This window comes from Gavia stellata, chromosome 3, assembly GCF_030936135.1.
Source record: "Gavia stellata isolate bGavSte3 chromosome 3, bGavSte3.hap2, whole genome shotgun sequence".
NCBI classification, from domain to species: domain Eukaryota; kingdom Metazoa; phylum Chordata; class Aves; order Gaviiformes; family Gaviidae; genus Gavia; species Gavia stellata.
Genome location: NC_082596.1, coordinates 24,164,228 through 24,181,220, shown reverse-complemented (window position 1 = coordinate 24,181,220; position 16,993 = coordinate 24,164,228). Strand labels below are relative to the sequence as shown.

Sequence of the window (16,993 nt, the reverse complement as noted above, 5' to 3'; positions counted from 1 at the left end):
TGGCATGCTGTTCTGCAGGCCATTTTTTTCCAGCTCAGATTTGAAATGCCAGGCTGAACTGGATGAGGCATCTATGTTACCTGTCCAGTAAAGGAGGAGTCAAAAATAAGAAGAAACATCACCCTTTCCCCCAAAAAGGAGAAGAAAGTGTACTGAGGCATACTGCTCCTCAAAAGGCCATAATGCTTCCCATCTATGGAAAATGGCCCAAAGAAAGGTATTCTCAAATAATACAGGAGCCCTGTTGCTCCAAACCACATGAAAGATGTCAGTAGTAGTGAAATGGCTTTGAATTTGTCAAGAAAGGCTATTCACAGTTGCAATGATGTGAGGTTATCCCAGAGAGCAGTGTTAGCCACACTTGCACAGGCACACAACATTTCCTCAGTTGAATCCTGAATAGCTTTTCTGCTTTTGTGCTCTCAAGCAAAGTATTTCTGAAAATAATTATTTAACATGGTAGAGATGTTTGTGAGCCTTGTCCCATTGTAGCATTTGTCCAGTTTAGATGCAGATAATTGCAATCTCACGTTACTATCATTTTGTTAAACATTATTGCCTCTTTGACCCCTCTCAACACTGTTTCCTTTTCTGAAAATCATTAAGCTTATACTGGGCAAAGCAGCAGTCTGTTACAACTCCCTGCTTTTCTCTCAGCTTTCCAGCTATGACATAATTTAGAGCAGCCGCCTCTAAAAATGTAGCAAGACCTTAGGGTGGCTTTGAATGAAATGAACTGAAGTCACATCAGTCACACCAATACAAAGTAAGCAAGAAAGGAATAAACCAAGTATCCCAGTGAAATATTTTTTCTCCTCCAAAGCTGTTGTCTAAAGGTAAACTCCCGCAACTAATTATACTATCTTGTATTCTCTCAGGTGCATACGGTGCTTCAACTCCTGATTTTAACCTGCCTGATTTGGTGCTGAATGAAGCCCTGAAATTAGACAGGTAAGAATACAAAAATTGGTAGTGTCTGAGCAACTCTGGAACAAGATTTTTGTTCTAAAATCCAACCTATCTTTCCATTAATTTAGCTTTCTTGTTGCCAAAGATTATTTTCTCTGGCCATTTCAATTGATTCTAACCATGTAAATCCTTTGGGAATTAATGGAATAGAGACTTATGTGTTGCCAGACCACAGATGAGCTCATAGCCGCACAAGGAAATTAATTAATAAGGAAAGACTGAGATGCATTAGTTTCAGTCAATTTGCACATTCCAGGGATCACTAGTAAAGTAACTGTTGTCATAATATTTTTTCTTTTAATATTAAAAAGTATTCAGACCACACAACTGAATCCTGCCCTACAGAATCTTCAAAATTCTGTGCTACAGGATGTACATCTGTAATTCCATTCACTTGTCTGCTAGACACATGTGTATTGCAGGGCATAATTTGGCCTATCATTATGTTTTCCTAACATAAATTAACATTTTTCCCAAGCTACCAAGCCAAACACAACAATAACTACTGCCAGTATCTCTACAGTAAGATCTAAATATAAACTCAGGGGCTGTAAGATGCTTACCATAGTGTTGTAATTTGGATCAATATTGAAGGCTAGAGAAGCACTGAGCATTTTGGAGAGCTGCCCGTCATTCTTTGCTTTCCTTAGAACATCATAAATGGGGTTTGGAGGTTTCTGATCATGTAGAATTTTTTTCAGCTGGCTTTCCAGGCGTTGTGGAGCATCATTAACTACTTCAAAAACCCCAAAGTCAGAGTTAAACTTAACTGGCTGGGCAAAAGTCTACAAAAGAAGTTTGGAAAGTTTATAACATTGTAATAAGGGAACTCTTTCATTTAAGAAGGTTACTTTTCATAGTATAGAAGCATCCTACATAACGCAGGCTAGTATTATGAGGCTTCCTTCTCTTGCCTGCTGTAGCTTATGTTCAGGGCCTGTAATAGTAATTTTTCTGTATTCTTGTTCTTTAGTCTCTTTGCTGTATAGCTTTCCAAAGCTTTCCTACTTTTTGTCTCAGCTATGCTTAATTGTCAAGAATTTAACTCGTTCTAGATCACAGACCATTCTTTTTCACATGCAAATAATAGATCCAGTACACAGATGTCTGGAATATACAATTCACAGTGACTTCAGTAACTGTTCTGCAGAGGACTACTTACCTATAGGATCAGACCTCCAGTGTTTTTCTCCCATTCATTACCACAAACAATCAAGGCTTGAAAAGATTAGCAAGGAAGCTGACCTTTTAAATGTGAGATGCATTTGAGGAGGATGAATCTGAAGATTTCCGTATGTAGGAAAGGCTTTTCACCATATTGTTACTTGTAGGTCAAACACCTACAAAAACCTATGGCCTGTAGTAAGTTTTATTACACATCACTATCTCAGTCTGATACTGTATAATACATGAGGTAGACCAAACTTCAACTTCAGCTATGTAATTGTAACTTTTGTCAACTCAGAAAAAAACTACTGTATGTGTACACATTAAAACAAAGCCATCTTTCATCTTTTGAGCTCTGGTATTAGGCATTTCCATAAAAGACTATCTTTCAAATTCTCTTACTTGAAATGAAGAGGGAAAATATGGATGGATTTTGCAGAAGTAATGGGGGATACCCAAGACAGTTATGAATATGAGATTATATACAATCAGAGCATATAAGCATCTCCACACTGAGCTGGAAGACAAGAAGGCATGTTGTATTTAAGAACTGAAGAAAATCCTGGCCATATCCAGACCCGGTGCCAAAATTCCTTTTGGCTTCGTTCCAGACAGGATCCCACCTGGAGTTTGTACAGTTGTCATTGCCCTGCACTTAATAAGATTATTTTATTTTTTCAAGCACTGTATTTTTCATTTCCTTGAACTTTTTCATATATCACATATATACACACATAGACATAATTCATATACAGCTATGTATGCTGAATACATGCTACATATAATATAGAAATGTATTACAGACCAATTTTATTCTTCTTCACACCTATATAAGTCCAAAGTCAGTGTCAGCTATTTTTTTGCTTCTCTTCGAAGCCCCCTTGTTGATCAACATCTTGTAGAGCAATGCCCAGGATCGAACCATGTGGCTGCAACATGTGGTTACAACATTCCCTACTTATCCCATAATGTCTCACTGTGGAGGCTCAACCTGGCAAAGCACATAGCATGTGAGAGCTTTAAGTGTATGATTAGTGCCTATGACATCAGACTGTCACTGCTTACAGCCATGCATTGAATTGCATTAGTCTGTTTAGTCACCTAACTTCAGTTGAAATCATGGCTTGGTTTTTGTTCTCTGACACCTTGTGCCTCTTTTGGCATTAATTTTATCCAGGGTACTCTGCAAATTTTAGTGTTTTTTTCTCCTGATGTACTGAACAGCATTTTAAAGAGCCTTTTATGTGTAGTAGATTTCTCTGTACTTCATTCAGACCTCCTCCCAATTTGCTATGTGTACATTTCATTTACTTTCAAACCTAACTTGAGCTGCTACCAGCTTTTAAGTGACTAACTGCACAACCTTAATAACCTCTAAATGTATTCTTCCGTATTTATTTTTTCATGTTTTTAAAAAAGAAACAGAAGAAAGTACACTAAGAAACAAGGTGCTTCAGTCTCTCAGAATTTTAAACGCTCTTGCTTGCGGAAAAAAGCAAACAAAGTGCAAAGTCCATAGTATAGGGCTACGTGACTAGACATGGCCAGAATCTTTTGGTTACATGTTGTTCAACTTGAAAACTAAGCAAAGACAACATTAGTTTATCACACACATCTATTTTAACTTAATCCTTTGTAACTTACTCTAGATCTAGGTTTTTCAGTACACATTCTAATTAACTCAACAGAAAGTATGCGGTAACTTTAATGTAGTGAAACAGATGCTAGTGACAATTTTTAAAATGTAAAGTGTATTGCTATTTTGTGAGTCTGATTACAAATCATTTATAAGACAAATATACTAATGGAACAAAAGAACATACACTGATGGGGTAAGAAGATTAAGACTTCATACACTACATACTTGTCTGAAAAAGGTGGTTCTAGTCCAGACTTTTGGGTGTTGGACCAAGGTGTAGTTACCTATCCCCAGGAACATCAAGAGGCATGCATACTTCTTGTATCAGTCAGAGAGTAGCCAGTAGATCATCTTTACTTGATACTAGTAAGACTACATCTGGAATACTGCATCCAGTTTTAGGTCCCCAGTACAAGAACAATGTTCATATATTTGAGTGAGTCCAGCAGAAGACCACTGAGATGGTCAGAGGCTGGAGCACTTGCCCTGTGAGGAGAGGCTGAGGGAAGAGGGCTTGTTTAGCCTGAAGAAGAGACAGCTCTAGGAGGACCTAGCAGCAGTCTTACAGTACTTACAAGGAGGTTACTGAGAAAGTGGAGCCAGGCTTTTCACGGTGGTGCATGGTGGGAGGACAAGAGACCATGGTCATACACTGAAACAATAGAGGTCTCAACTGGATATAAGAAAAAAGGTAATTGTGGGTTGATTAGCATTGGAACAGGCTGTCCAGAGAGACTATGGAATCAGTTGTTGGAGGTTTTCAAGACCAAATGGAGAAAGTGCCAAGCAACCTGGTCTCAATACTAAAGCACTGACCCTGCTTTGAGCAGGAAGCCAGACTATAGACCTCCCCAAAGCCCCTTCCAGCCTGAGTGATCTATGATTCTGTACAAATCCCAAATTTTACCAGATAAAGCACTTTATCCAACTATCATACAAAAGCATTTTAGAATACTTAAAACCTTTCTGGAGAAGCATATTCCACTTGCTTACTTAAGAAAACTAGAATGATAAATCAGAATGTTTTTATAAGCATAATAAAAGAAGAGGTAAGTCTTGACCTTCTTAATTCATCCCCACCACAAAAATAAAAGTGACAATGTTATGACAGAAATCAAATGGCAACACACAAAAAATTAACCTGATTTCTTGTAGGAAACATTTTCCCAGTTACAGTACAGGAGAGAGGATCAGTCAGTCCATTTCCCTTTCAGTATGTGAAGAACTTTGGAGCAAAACACACAATCTAACCATTCCCACACATTACAAGCCACAAAAAAACCCTGTTCAATACCCTGTAGTGAACTTAAAACCTTTCCCACAGAAGCCAAGTGCTGTAAAGTCCTACAACGTTTCACAGGACAATAATGAGAGAGGTTTATGGCACCACCAATATTCTAGGTCATTGCAATAACAAGGTATCTCTTCAGTGAAGATGCCTATGTTAAGGAGTAGATGATAGCCTACACTATAAAAGAAGGGAAAAAAATTATCTGTGCCAATCTAATATACGAAAAAATGTCATTCTTACCCCACATTTGCCAAGTGCTTTGGCTTCTTACAGACAAGTAAAATACACTAACAAAAGACTAAGTGTATCATTCTCTCTCTAGTTTGGGCCAATTTTTGATCCTTTGAAGATTGAGAGGGAAAAGTCCAGAGCCAAATTATACCTCAAAATGTTAAGAAAAAATAAATCAGGTTTGGCAGGAGCCTTGAAGCTTGGGATTCATACATTATCAATTTAGCACAATAAATAGGATCAACAAGGACTTGAGAATACCAACAAATAAGAAGTCTACAGACTTTGCAAACTGTTTCATTCACAGGCAATTCTCCCCTTGAACCCAGTATGACCAATGTAACTCAGTGTAGTAATCTCAGCTTCAGAAAAAATCTCCAAGCAAACAACAAAAAGCTGTTTTCAGACTGTGGTACAGCAACACTATTAAATAATTATACAATTGCATGTACATTTTTGACAGCAAAGAAATTTCTTAGCTGTCAAATGCACATTGAGTGTGGTTTCAGCTGAAGAATAAATAGAAGACATAATTCTGAAACCTATAGTTATACACTTAACTGAAGGGAAGGCAAATTCCTCTCAGCCCTCCCAAAACAGAAACCAAAACAGCATCCATGACCATGCTGCCAGGATATCAGACATGTAAATCTCACTGTTCTCTGCCATAACAGTTTTCAGAGATACTTAACTTCAGATACACTTAACAGAAGTGTAAATATGCTCACCACATCCCACCCCAAATAATGTAGTTTGATCCCAAGAGAAACAGAATGACCACAGCTTGGCCGCCTCTTAGGTTAAGGCCCTGAAAGGGTGGGAATGAATAGAGACCTCATCCAGGAGCTTTGCCAAAACTTCCTTAAGATGGTTATGTGTGTATCATAAATAAATGTCAGTGAGAGTCCAGACCAGAAGAGAATTTGAGCAGCTCTAGGAAGTGCCTGGAAAATTCATACTGCACATGGTTAATGGCAAATCTCCCACTGACTTTAATGAGTCCAGGATTTCCCTTCTGTTGATGAGTAAGACACAAGTCACAATCACATACCACAATCTAATAAAGGGAGAGGAGAGGAGAGGAGAGGAGAGGAGAGGAGAGGAGAGGAGAGGAGAGGAGAGGAGAGGAGAGGAGAGGAATTTGAGTAAACCTGCTATCAATAAGAAAAAAGTCAGGAGAGCTTCTTTTGCTTGAATGTCAAAGATGGCAAACAAGTTTTAGTCCTGGGTAAGACTCAGCATAACATGCTTGTAGGGCCTTACTGATGTAAAAGCCTTTTTAAGGGAGGTTGTATTGGCACCTGCAGCCTCCCTCCACACACCTGGAAAAGACAAGAGGAAACTAATGAGCATGGATCGATGCCTTGAATTGATGCATTAATGCATTGAATTATTCACAACCATCTTCAAAACAGAGAAGGGCCTGAACTGTGCAGCGGAGTGGATTGCTTTTTGCTTTCTGCCCTTTCCGTCATCTGCTACTCGTAGATCAGGCCTGTTTTTACCCTTGACAGCACCAGGTTTTCATGACCATTCTGTTTTCAGAAAGACCATTGGCCCAAACTTTATTACTTGTGATTTATCTGTTTTCAGAATCATCACCTGCATCAAATCCTGGATCCCAGACTACTCAGCAGAGTCACACTTAAGTTAAAACTGTTAGCTGCATACTGGCCTATATCCATCTTCCTAGACCATTTAGCGTAATTTTTTTTAATTGCACCACAAGAGTTCCTACTAGCATGAAAATTGTATCAAGCAGTCTACCTACAGTACGCTGCCTCTTCTTTCTGTGTGGCGCTATTCATACATCTCTGTGCTCCTAAGCAAGGAAAGGAGAATGTGTTTAATGTGATAAAAGGGATGAAGTAATTGCTTCGTTCTCTTTTTTTTTTTATGAACAGAGAGCTTTTATAGTGAGAACAACTTTCAAAAGAAGTAGTCTTCAAATCTGAAGTTGATAAAACTGTGGTCACTTGGTATCTTTCTGCTGCAAGGGAAACCCACAGTCAAGAAAGTACAAGAAAGACATAGAGGTGCTGGAGCGTGTCCAGAGAAGGGCAACGAAGCTGGTGAGGGGTCTGGAGCACAAGTCTTATGAGGAGCGGCTGAGGGAACTGGGGTTGTTCAGTCTGGAGAAGAGGAGGCTGAGGGGAGACCTCATCGCTCTCTACAACTACCTGAAAGGGGGTTGCAGAGAGGTGGGTGTTGGCCTCTTCTCCCAAGTGACGAGTGACAGGACAAGAGGAAATGGCCTCAAGTTGCACCAGGGGAGGTTTAGGCTGGATATTAGGAAAAATTTCTTTACTGAGAGAGTGGTAACACAGTGGCATAGACTGCCCAGGGAGGTAGTGGAGTCACCTTCCCTGGAGGCATTCAAGGAACGTGTGGACGTGGCATTGTAGGACGTGGCTTGATGGGCATGGTGTTGTGCGGTGTGGGTGGTTTTTTGTGTGGTGGTTTCTGTGTGTGGTGGGTGGGTTTTTTTGTAATGGTTGGACTTGATGATCTTACAGGTCTTTTCCAACCTTAGTGATTCTGTGATTCTGATTCTGTGATTCTGTCAAGGACTTGCCACCAAGAGTGCCATCTCCTGAATATGCTTCAGCTGAGGTGCAGTTAGCTCTTTTGTCTCTAGTGCAACTCTCTGAGGTTGCAAAGAGAAGGAGTCTGTCTTCATCAGGATCACTGGTAACTGGAAAATGAGGGGTAAGGCCCCAGCATGGACTGGGGGTGGAACGAGTAGCAGGCAGCTTGTAGAGTGCAGGAGAAAGAAGTTGTCATTACTGTGCTTTCTTACTGAGGCCTCCAACACTGAGCTGGATGGTGAGTTCTGACTTCTGAATTTTCATTCCTGCATAAACATATTCTTGGATGTTTTAAAAACATGGATCAAAGATTCGAATTCTAGGGATTCCTGGCTGGCTAGAAATGGAAATGTACCCAGGTCAAAGTTTCTCTTAAATCTTTCATTTTAGATTAGTTACTAAGGAAGGTGTAACTCATTTGTATGTCATGTAATTGGTTTCTGCTACTGTGAAATCATTATACTACTGGAAACAAGTGCCCTCACGGGGTTTTTTTGTAGTATTTTATCTTTCAGAAATATTTTCCTTACAAACTATCCTTCATTACAGTATGTAGACCTTTAGAGTACCTAGATACTCATGTCAGAGTGTAGTGAATATTATTTTAACAATAGGATCACTTAAAGGATATACTGTAAATCAAAGTAAAAAGAAAAAAATGCTACTTCTGCTATAGCAAGTCCCCAGTGATAAAATTTTCCATACACTAGTGGTGCATTATAAATCAATGGAGAGGCAGCCTCTTAAAATAAGCATATGCTATCACTGATTTCTTGTATCAAGTCACACAGTATTTTCAGTTTAACTTGTTGCCTAACTACTAGCACACCTGGGTAATACTGTTCCCAGGCAACAGCGTATAAGCACAACAAGACTAAAGCAATGGAAATTTCAATGCAGTGTTTTCGTAGAAGCCTTCTGAGAAGGAGAGGGAAATTGGGAATATAAGGTATTCAAACCACAGAACTCAAGGCATTAATAGAACTTAATCCTGAAGAGGGTAAATTCTCAGGAAAAAATCAAAGAGAAAATAAAACCAATTATAAGAACATAACATAAAAATAGCTAATAGAGCATCTGTTTTCATGAAGATATGTAAATAGATAGAAGAGAGACCATGTGTCATCTTAGAAACCTACCAAGATTACCAGAGTAAAACAGCGCTTACTCAGGAGCGTCTGTGAACTCTATTCTGTGGGCTCCCAGAGCAGTCAGGAGCACCTGGACAATTGCTGCGGTTCAGAGCTGCTAAGCTGTGCCAGGACTGCAGGCTGAGGAGCCCTCTGAGACCAAGGAGAATTTCAGCTTTTAATAGATGTCCTGAAATCTGTGCATGTCCAAGGAGACCCAGAGACTAAGCAGGTTGAACTTCGTACCCGCTCCATCCTCTCTAATTTGGGGAAAACTTGAACCATAGTTTCCAAATAAGCAGTGAAGGTGTGGAGGATGGTATTCCTGTGCAAAGAACAATTTGGCACATGGAAGGAGGCCTGGGTTTAAAAGCTATGTAGTTAGGCTTGGATTTAGGCAGCTATCCTAAAGCAGCTGCAAGGGGGGTTGTGTGGAAAAGAATGAAAAAACAAACAATCCCTCTCACCATACGTTTTCTTCCATCTGTGTCTCCCTAGCTGTGTAAAAATTATTATTAGCAATCTTGTAGTGTGGTGAAAGCATGTAAAGGCTGAGCTCCTGAGAGAAGTCAGTATCACTGCTGTGCACAAACCCCACACTCTGAGATAGAGTTGTTTTAATACCTCCAGATTCTATTTTAAGATCAAAAATTGGCAGAGGGGACCGCATCCTACCATCCTTAGTTCTACAGCTCCCATTAGGTGTACTTTTAGACAAATCTGTGATGTGGTTTAGAGAGTACATCTAAGTCTAGTTCAGTTTGGTAAGCCTGAATCACAACTGAATTTATTCCAACAGTAGCTGCACCATAGTCTTAGGTCTAAGGAGCATCAAGAAATATTCTGCCCCTTCCTAATGCTGGTGGTGGTTCCTACCAAGCAAGTTGCTGAAATGGGTAAATGTTCTCATAGTGCAGCTTATTGAGCTGCAGAGCTTTAGGATGGGGACAGGCTGTGGGGCAGTTCTGGGGTAGATCAGCTGGGAGACCCTACGGGAGCCATGAGTGACACTGTGGAAAGGTCTGTGCCACCTTGCAGGGGAGTATGGGTGTGAGGTGTGGGGATGGAGAGAATGGGGATAGTCAGGGCCAAGACTACTAAGATGAAGTTGGGTGAGGTTGCTGCATTGAGGGAGCAGGACAATACATGTGACTCCCATGAGAGTGTGGGGAGGCAGGGTAGTTCATGGGGAAAAGGAGCGAAATACAGGGCAACTGGTTAAATATAGGGCATTGGGTATGGTGATCTCACTGCAACTGAATCAGCACACAGAATACAGTGTAAGGCTGCATCCTTCTAGCTGTAGATGGGAGGGAAAGAGGAGGGGAGCGCCAACTTTGAGGTCTTCACAGCCATGAAGAGAAACAGAGTTATTTCCTGAGGAAAAGTGGTTATTAATCACTGAGTACATGGCCAGAAGAATGTAAAAGGACAAACATTTGTCATGTCAGCATGTTGTGATACTGGAATAAAAGTGGACTCCTTATGCTTTTTAAATAAGTATTTACATCTCTTTTTCATTTTCTATTCATATTATTTTGGTGCACTGTGATTTAAATATGTAAATTTGCAAGAGAAAATCTGTCTCCAGAAGTCCAGGTACAGTGTTATTTTTCATGACAGATAATAACATTGAACAATACGAGTTGCTACCATTAAAATACAGACATATTGTAAAAGCCATTTCATTTCCCAGTAACAAAATGCAAAACGTTCTAAGTTGGACTACCTTATGTTTCTTGTATTTTGCAAGGGATTTCTGTAAGGTACTTACCGGAAGACTCAAAAATTCATTAAAGTAGTCCACAAGCATATCATCTGTGGCTAAGCATTCTTCCTACAGAGAGACAAAACCACAAAGCAAGGCTTGTACTAATCTGCAGTAACACAGTTTGAATGCACTGTTGCCTCAAACTGTGATTTTTCCATGAGATATGACATGCAAACTTTTGCAAAATGTTATTTCCCACTTTTGAGAATATAATAATTTCATCATTGTTATATTCTAGCCATTGCACACCGCTGAGGTCCTTAGCAATTTAAAAAACACACGTGAAGGTAAATCCTTTGCCAAGAAATTTACAGATAAAGCCTTCATAAACCCAACAGCCTCTAAATGCTGGAAATCTGCATGTTTACTTTTGAAAAAATGTGCATAAGCTAACAGTCCAGAAATTCCCCACATTATACCTTTCTCTCTCACATCTGGGAAGGAGGGGAGTATAAAAGTTCACCAGAGCCTGCTTCTGCTCCCACACTGCTGCTTGGGGATGTTTTGAGGAATGTTTGGGGAATAAAAGCGAGTCCACTGATCTATAATTTGGCTCACCAAGCAAGCAGTATATGCCATACTTGGAATCACAGAACTGGGAGGCTTCCTGTTGACTTCATCAGAAGTGAAGACTGCATCTGCAGGTGGTTTTGTACCCTTTGTGACTCCTGCATTTTAAATCCTGCTAACAAGACTCAAAAACTGTAAAATAGAAATTAATTTTTTTTGCTGTTGACAAATCAATAAGTATGGATCCCATTCTTACTTCTAATGCGCTCAATACCACCACCATCCCCATTTCAATTCAACAGAAGGTAAAAGTAGAACATTATTCCATTGGTCTTCAGAAATCTGTCTCCAGTATAATGAAGACTTATGAACAGTTTTTAATAGTCTCAGTTTCTTGAATATTCTATTATTTCTGCCTTGCAATGCAAGGAGAATATGCCTAAATCAAATGTATTTGCTGATAACAGCAAAGGTCTTGTGACACAAATCTTTTTTCTCTTCCTTAAGTTCATAGCATTGAAATGTGCTAGTGAGGAATAGCATTAAAGAGAGGTTATACACAATGTATGTGGTATTACTTGTAGGCAGGCCGTATCTTGATTCAAACTCCACAGTGTCTAATCTAAATAGAGGCAGCTTGTACTTAGGTAAGGAAGAAATCTTGAGCTAATCTACTTTAATATGAATTGAGGAAGGCCCCTGTGTGCTGCATGACAAGACCTGATGGTATTTGTCCAGCCTTAGTCTGTCAACATTGATTCCTTAGCACTTGTGGTTGCTGCTGTGACTGATACAGGACAGACAAGTTAGCTCATACTCATTCCTGGAAAACACTAACAACACTGAAAGCAGGGCTTTCTGCGTTACAGAGATTGTGCTTTATTTGGACCACAGGCCCATGGTCCAATGCAGTTACAGTACCATAGACCTAGAGATGTTAGGGCACTGGTTAAATAGGAGAATTTACCAAAGTGTCTAACCCGAAGCATTTTGAAATCAACAGAAGATCCTCTCGCTACTGTCGCTAGGCAATCAATCAGATGCAGAAATCTCAATTCAGCAAGTCATAACAAAATTAACAAAAAAATTAATGACAAGCTACAGTCTGCCTCATGTTTGGTTTGAGTAATGCACAATTAGATTTGACTCTGATAAGGATGAATCTGAAGACAGCTAGGTATTATAATACCCCATGTAAATATTTTATTGTTTCAAAGGACTTATTCAAAACAATTCATTTATTACTGGTTGAAGTATAAGCTCTTTAAGAATATGCAGGTAACGTGTTTTTAATTTGCCAAGGATATAATTCTCTGTAGCCCCATATAACAGCAAGAAATGTAAACACAGTGGTTGATTAATCAATAAAATGTTTATGATCTTATTAATGCAAGCTTTACGACTTACTGATCTTACTGCATCTATACACAACATACTTCCCCCTGTTTTTTGGAGATTTTGTTGTGGTCAGTCTTATTTTCATTTGAAAGCATAGTTGCACTTTCATATTTGCACACTATAGGTTATGGAGCTGCATATACAATACTATAGCTTAGATTTTTGTGTTAGGAAGCATTTTGTTTCATTTCTTCCCATGCCATCTTTCCTGCTGCACAGTCCAAATTATGACTAGAAAAAGCTGCCTTACAATTGCAACTGGAGGTCAAGGTCTGTTAAAAATTGGTCCAAAACTGCAGTTTTGCCTTCATGCAATATGCATACAAATAGGAATATCCTGGGCCTGATTTCTATCACTCTTTTAACATTCAAAGGGATTTAAAAATCATTTTGGCAATGGTATGCAACCATTTCTTAGCTATTTCGTAGAAACAAACCTAATGACTTTCTATCTATAGTATTTGATAGTTTTCTCTATTACTTCCATCATGAAAAAGTACAGAAACACAGAAATATTATTAGACACCAAAGGAGAAGTTGAGCATGGATAAAAGTGTCACCATCTTGAAAGGTTTGCATTTCACATTGCACCACCCATTAAAATGGTAAATATCTCTCCACTCTTGAAAAATATATAACAAATGGCATCTTTAAATGTCAAAAGTTAAAGTTAGTACAAAATCCCGATCCTGCATAGAACTCTGACAGCTTTTTGTCCTTGTGTGAAGTTCACCTGGAGTCAGACATGTCTAAAGACATTAAGTAGCCTGCAGAATCAAGGTTTACTGCAATGTAAATGAGCAGTTGAGAGATGTTTTCATATATATATGTGCTTGTTCTCATGTACATATTTATATATGCTAAATATTTGAGAGAGATATATATCATTTCTCTCAATTCTGTTTATGATAATACATTAGTGTCTAGAGGCTCCCAAAAGGAATAGCAATACATTTGTACTTTAAAATACAGTTACAAAGGCATCCAAAACGGGGAAGAGACAAACATTACCTAAGCTGCAAGATTTAAGGTGTCATTTCATATGAAGTAACAGGTAAACATATATCCCTTTCAAATAAGAAGACAAACATCAGGCAAACCTGCAATTAGCTATGAGCAAAAGGCAGAAAAGGTAAAGGAGAAGATTGTTAAACCTGTCATGTTAAAACCTTCAGTTGACTGTTTCCTTCCTTCATCCTATTTCACTTTCCTTTCCATTTCCATCTTTATTCTCCAGAGTTTTCTGTTTCTTTTTTTTTTCTAATTATTTTCAAACTAAGTCTTTTTTTTTGCTTGAGACAATTTTAAGAAATTACTCAGTACTCCATACTTAGACAGAGGAAAGAAACGAGAAATCAAACAATAGCTTCCAAAAAGTTTTTTGCCTTTTTTCTCTACAGTTGCATTACTAAATGAATGATCAAGCCTTTTAAAGCATACTTACAAACACTTCTTCTGTTATACATGGAGGCTCTGAAACACAAAAATGAAATACCATATGTTATCGAAGCAATAAAATCAAGCTTGCTCAACTACGATTACTGAACAGAAACAAAAAGTAGTGAGGCATGACAACCTTCCTGGATATTCTGAAATAAAATAACTTAGCCTGAGGAAACAAAATGAACTCTAAGAACATGCAGTAACGTTGACCCATGCATTAAGAAGGTTGAATATCACAAGAATTATTTAAAATATAATGAAAGTATTATTTAACTAGATTATTCTCATACATATCAGTTAACTTCTTTTCAACTTTCCTCTGCAAAATTGATTACTAGAAGCTTGCTTGGTTTAATGAAAATACAGATTTGTGTAAGACTCTGGGAGCCTTGAACAGCAATTATTATGAATCATACTATAAAATTTTAAAAAAGTAATTGTGGGTGTTCCCAGATAACCAAATCTCTCTCATTCTAGGAGAATATTCCATCTTTTGTAATGCCATTTGAAGGGAATAAAGTTCTCTCTTCAGATTGATGGATTTTGCTAGGCAAGTTTAAACCTAGCAGTTCAAAATCTCCTTCTTTTGTATCACTGTCTCTGTACCTGAGACAATCACCATGGGGTCAGAACCCCTGTCTGACACAGTGTCAGTCCATCACCCTGCGTGGAAAGCACTACGTACCAGTGGTAAGCCTCTTCGGCTGCATCCTGGATCTACATACATAAGGGCCAGCACCCACACCTGCAAGCTTACAACCTCATTTGCAAAGGTGAAATCCTCGATTGCAGACCAGAAATAGAAGCTGCAGAGTCCCTGGGCCTGGCTGGGGGATTGCTGGTCTGTACCAGGGCAGGCTGGCTCTGCTGTGCACTTCACAGCAAGCAGGGTTGCCATGGCGCTGCAAACAATGCACAGGATGAGCTAAGCAGTAAGCAAATACCTCTACTGCTGATGCAAAGCTCCCTGAAGCAGGCTCGCATATCAGGCACACTGATGATATGATCCCAAAAGAGATGCCTGTGAACTAGGAATTTGAGGATACTTGCAGCAAGAAATTAAATTAAATGCTCTTTTCTCAATTGACCTAGGCAGTTCCTAGTCCAAAATTATATTCTACCTTCTCCTACGTTAGTAAAACCCTTTGGCCATGTGGGATTTTGCCTTAAAAAAAACCTCACACCGTATGACTAATGACCCATTGTATATGGCACTGCATTGTCTCATAACCAAACTACTTAATATCATTTCAAAATGTTTAAGCTAATGTTCATTGCACTCCTTTCCCCCTGCCCCTTTTTCATTCTGATGTAGGCTTATACATAGTGTTTGAGGTATTACATTCTCCTAAACTTCCCTAGTTGCCTGTAATTTTTGAAGCAAAACCAACAGAAACACGACAAATGCATCTTTTTTAAAATTAGAAGTGGAAGCCACAAGTCAGCTTAGATAGAATTGAAGTTTGGAAATGAGTCAATAAAAAAACAAAAGTCCTTTTTCTCTCCTTCCATCATCTGGTGTATTTTGGTATAAAACTCTTAGGTCTTTGTTCTCTTTGTAGCGTGCTTCAAAGACTGCATTTTGGATTAAGCTCATCAGGAAATTCACATTGTACTCTCTCATGGTGAATCTATTAGCAGTCATTATCACTTTCTCATTCTTAGTTAACAACACACATTTAAATCAAATATGTTTTGTGTGTGCATTTCAGTCCTGATTTTATATTGCCAGTTAAAATTTCACCAGCTGGTGAAGCTGAGATATGAAGATTAAGCTCATTTTCCTCCTTTTCCACATTTTTCGCTTTCCATGCTCTTCTCTTATTTTTGTTTTGATGATTATTTATCTTAGCAGAACTGCAGACCTACAGAATGTTGCGTAAATGTAGTCAAAGCCATGATCTATCCCAAAACCCATCTGATCTTGTAGAAAAGATGAATGGCAAGACAGGATGGAGAATAAGTTCTGAAAAAGGTGATACCAGTAAAATTCTAGACAAGAGAAAGCAAAAAGACTAGAAGTAGTTTTTAAATTATTAGCGTTTTGAGAAAATGGTAATCTAGCAGAAGGCCAGCACAGGAAGAGATCTGCGCAGGAAGGCAAATGGGAGGAAAACATAAATTGGTCTTTTCCATCCCTGCTGGCATTTCCCTCCTCTGCTCATTACTGAAAAGCACTTCAGGGAGGTGAACTTTCAGTCAAGATTTTAATCTGTCATTGTCCCTTTCCTCCACACTCCTCAGAAATTTATGCTTTCAAATATTTACCAGGGAAAGTATTTCAAAGTATCACCCAGGCAAATCAAATCAAAACTGCTGAGACAACTTTGCACTCAAAGAAACAACCATGTAAGCTATGCCAGCTTGCTGGGCGAACAAGTCTCCTCCTTGTGACTTGCTCAAGTAAAGACATAAATTGGGTTGCTTTATTAAATCCAAATGCACACTTGTGTTTTTAGGTGTTAACCTCTGTTTGATTCCTGGCAGTGAAGTCATGAACATCTCCGTAATTACTCATTCAAAGAGTAGCAAATATTATTTTTAAAATGCAGATAGGCATCTAGAGGCATCTCTAAGGGCAGCTGTGAACTAATTCCCATCAATTCTCAATAGAAACTCCCCATCTCAGATATAGGTGAGCATTTCATCATGTGATATCTTTAATACCTAAATACCTTTACAGAAATCCAACTTTAGTTGAATGTAACTACTCTTTCTTCTTTGGATGATTGCTACATACATTTTAGCTTTTGCATCTGAAAGCAGCAATCTCAAACTGAAAGCAGGTGCTAGGAAACCTGTATAAATATTGACTGCAGAACTGCCAAAATGGGAGTCAGATCCTGAGAGGAAAGC

At 38.8% G+C, this 16,993-nt stretch overlaps 1 protein-coding gene across 1 annotated transcript in view; it reads right to left on the bottom strand.

Annotated features, from left to right (window-relative positions):
* The window catches only part of RGS22 (regulator of G protein signaling 22), a 75,178-nt gene extending 60,536 nt beyond the window's left edge, over positions 1 to 14,642 (bottom strand). Inside the window, exons 1-4 of the mRNA XM_059836344.1 lie at positions 14,607 to 14,642; positions 14,139 to 14,168; positions 10,790 to 10,852; positions 1,533 to 1,754 (exon numbers count right to left, since the gene is read on the bottom strand). Of these exons, the coding sequence (XP_059692327.1) occupies positions 1,533 to 1,754; positions 10,790 to 10,852; positions 14,139 to 14,168; positions 14,607 to 14,642 (351 nt within the window). The remainder of the gene's footprint in view (positions 1 to 1,532; positions 1,755 to 10,789; positions 10,853 to 14,138; positions 14,169 to 14,606) is intronic.
* Between the last annotated feature and the right edge of the window lie 2,351 nt (positions 14,643 to 16,993).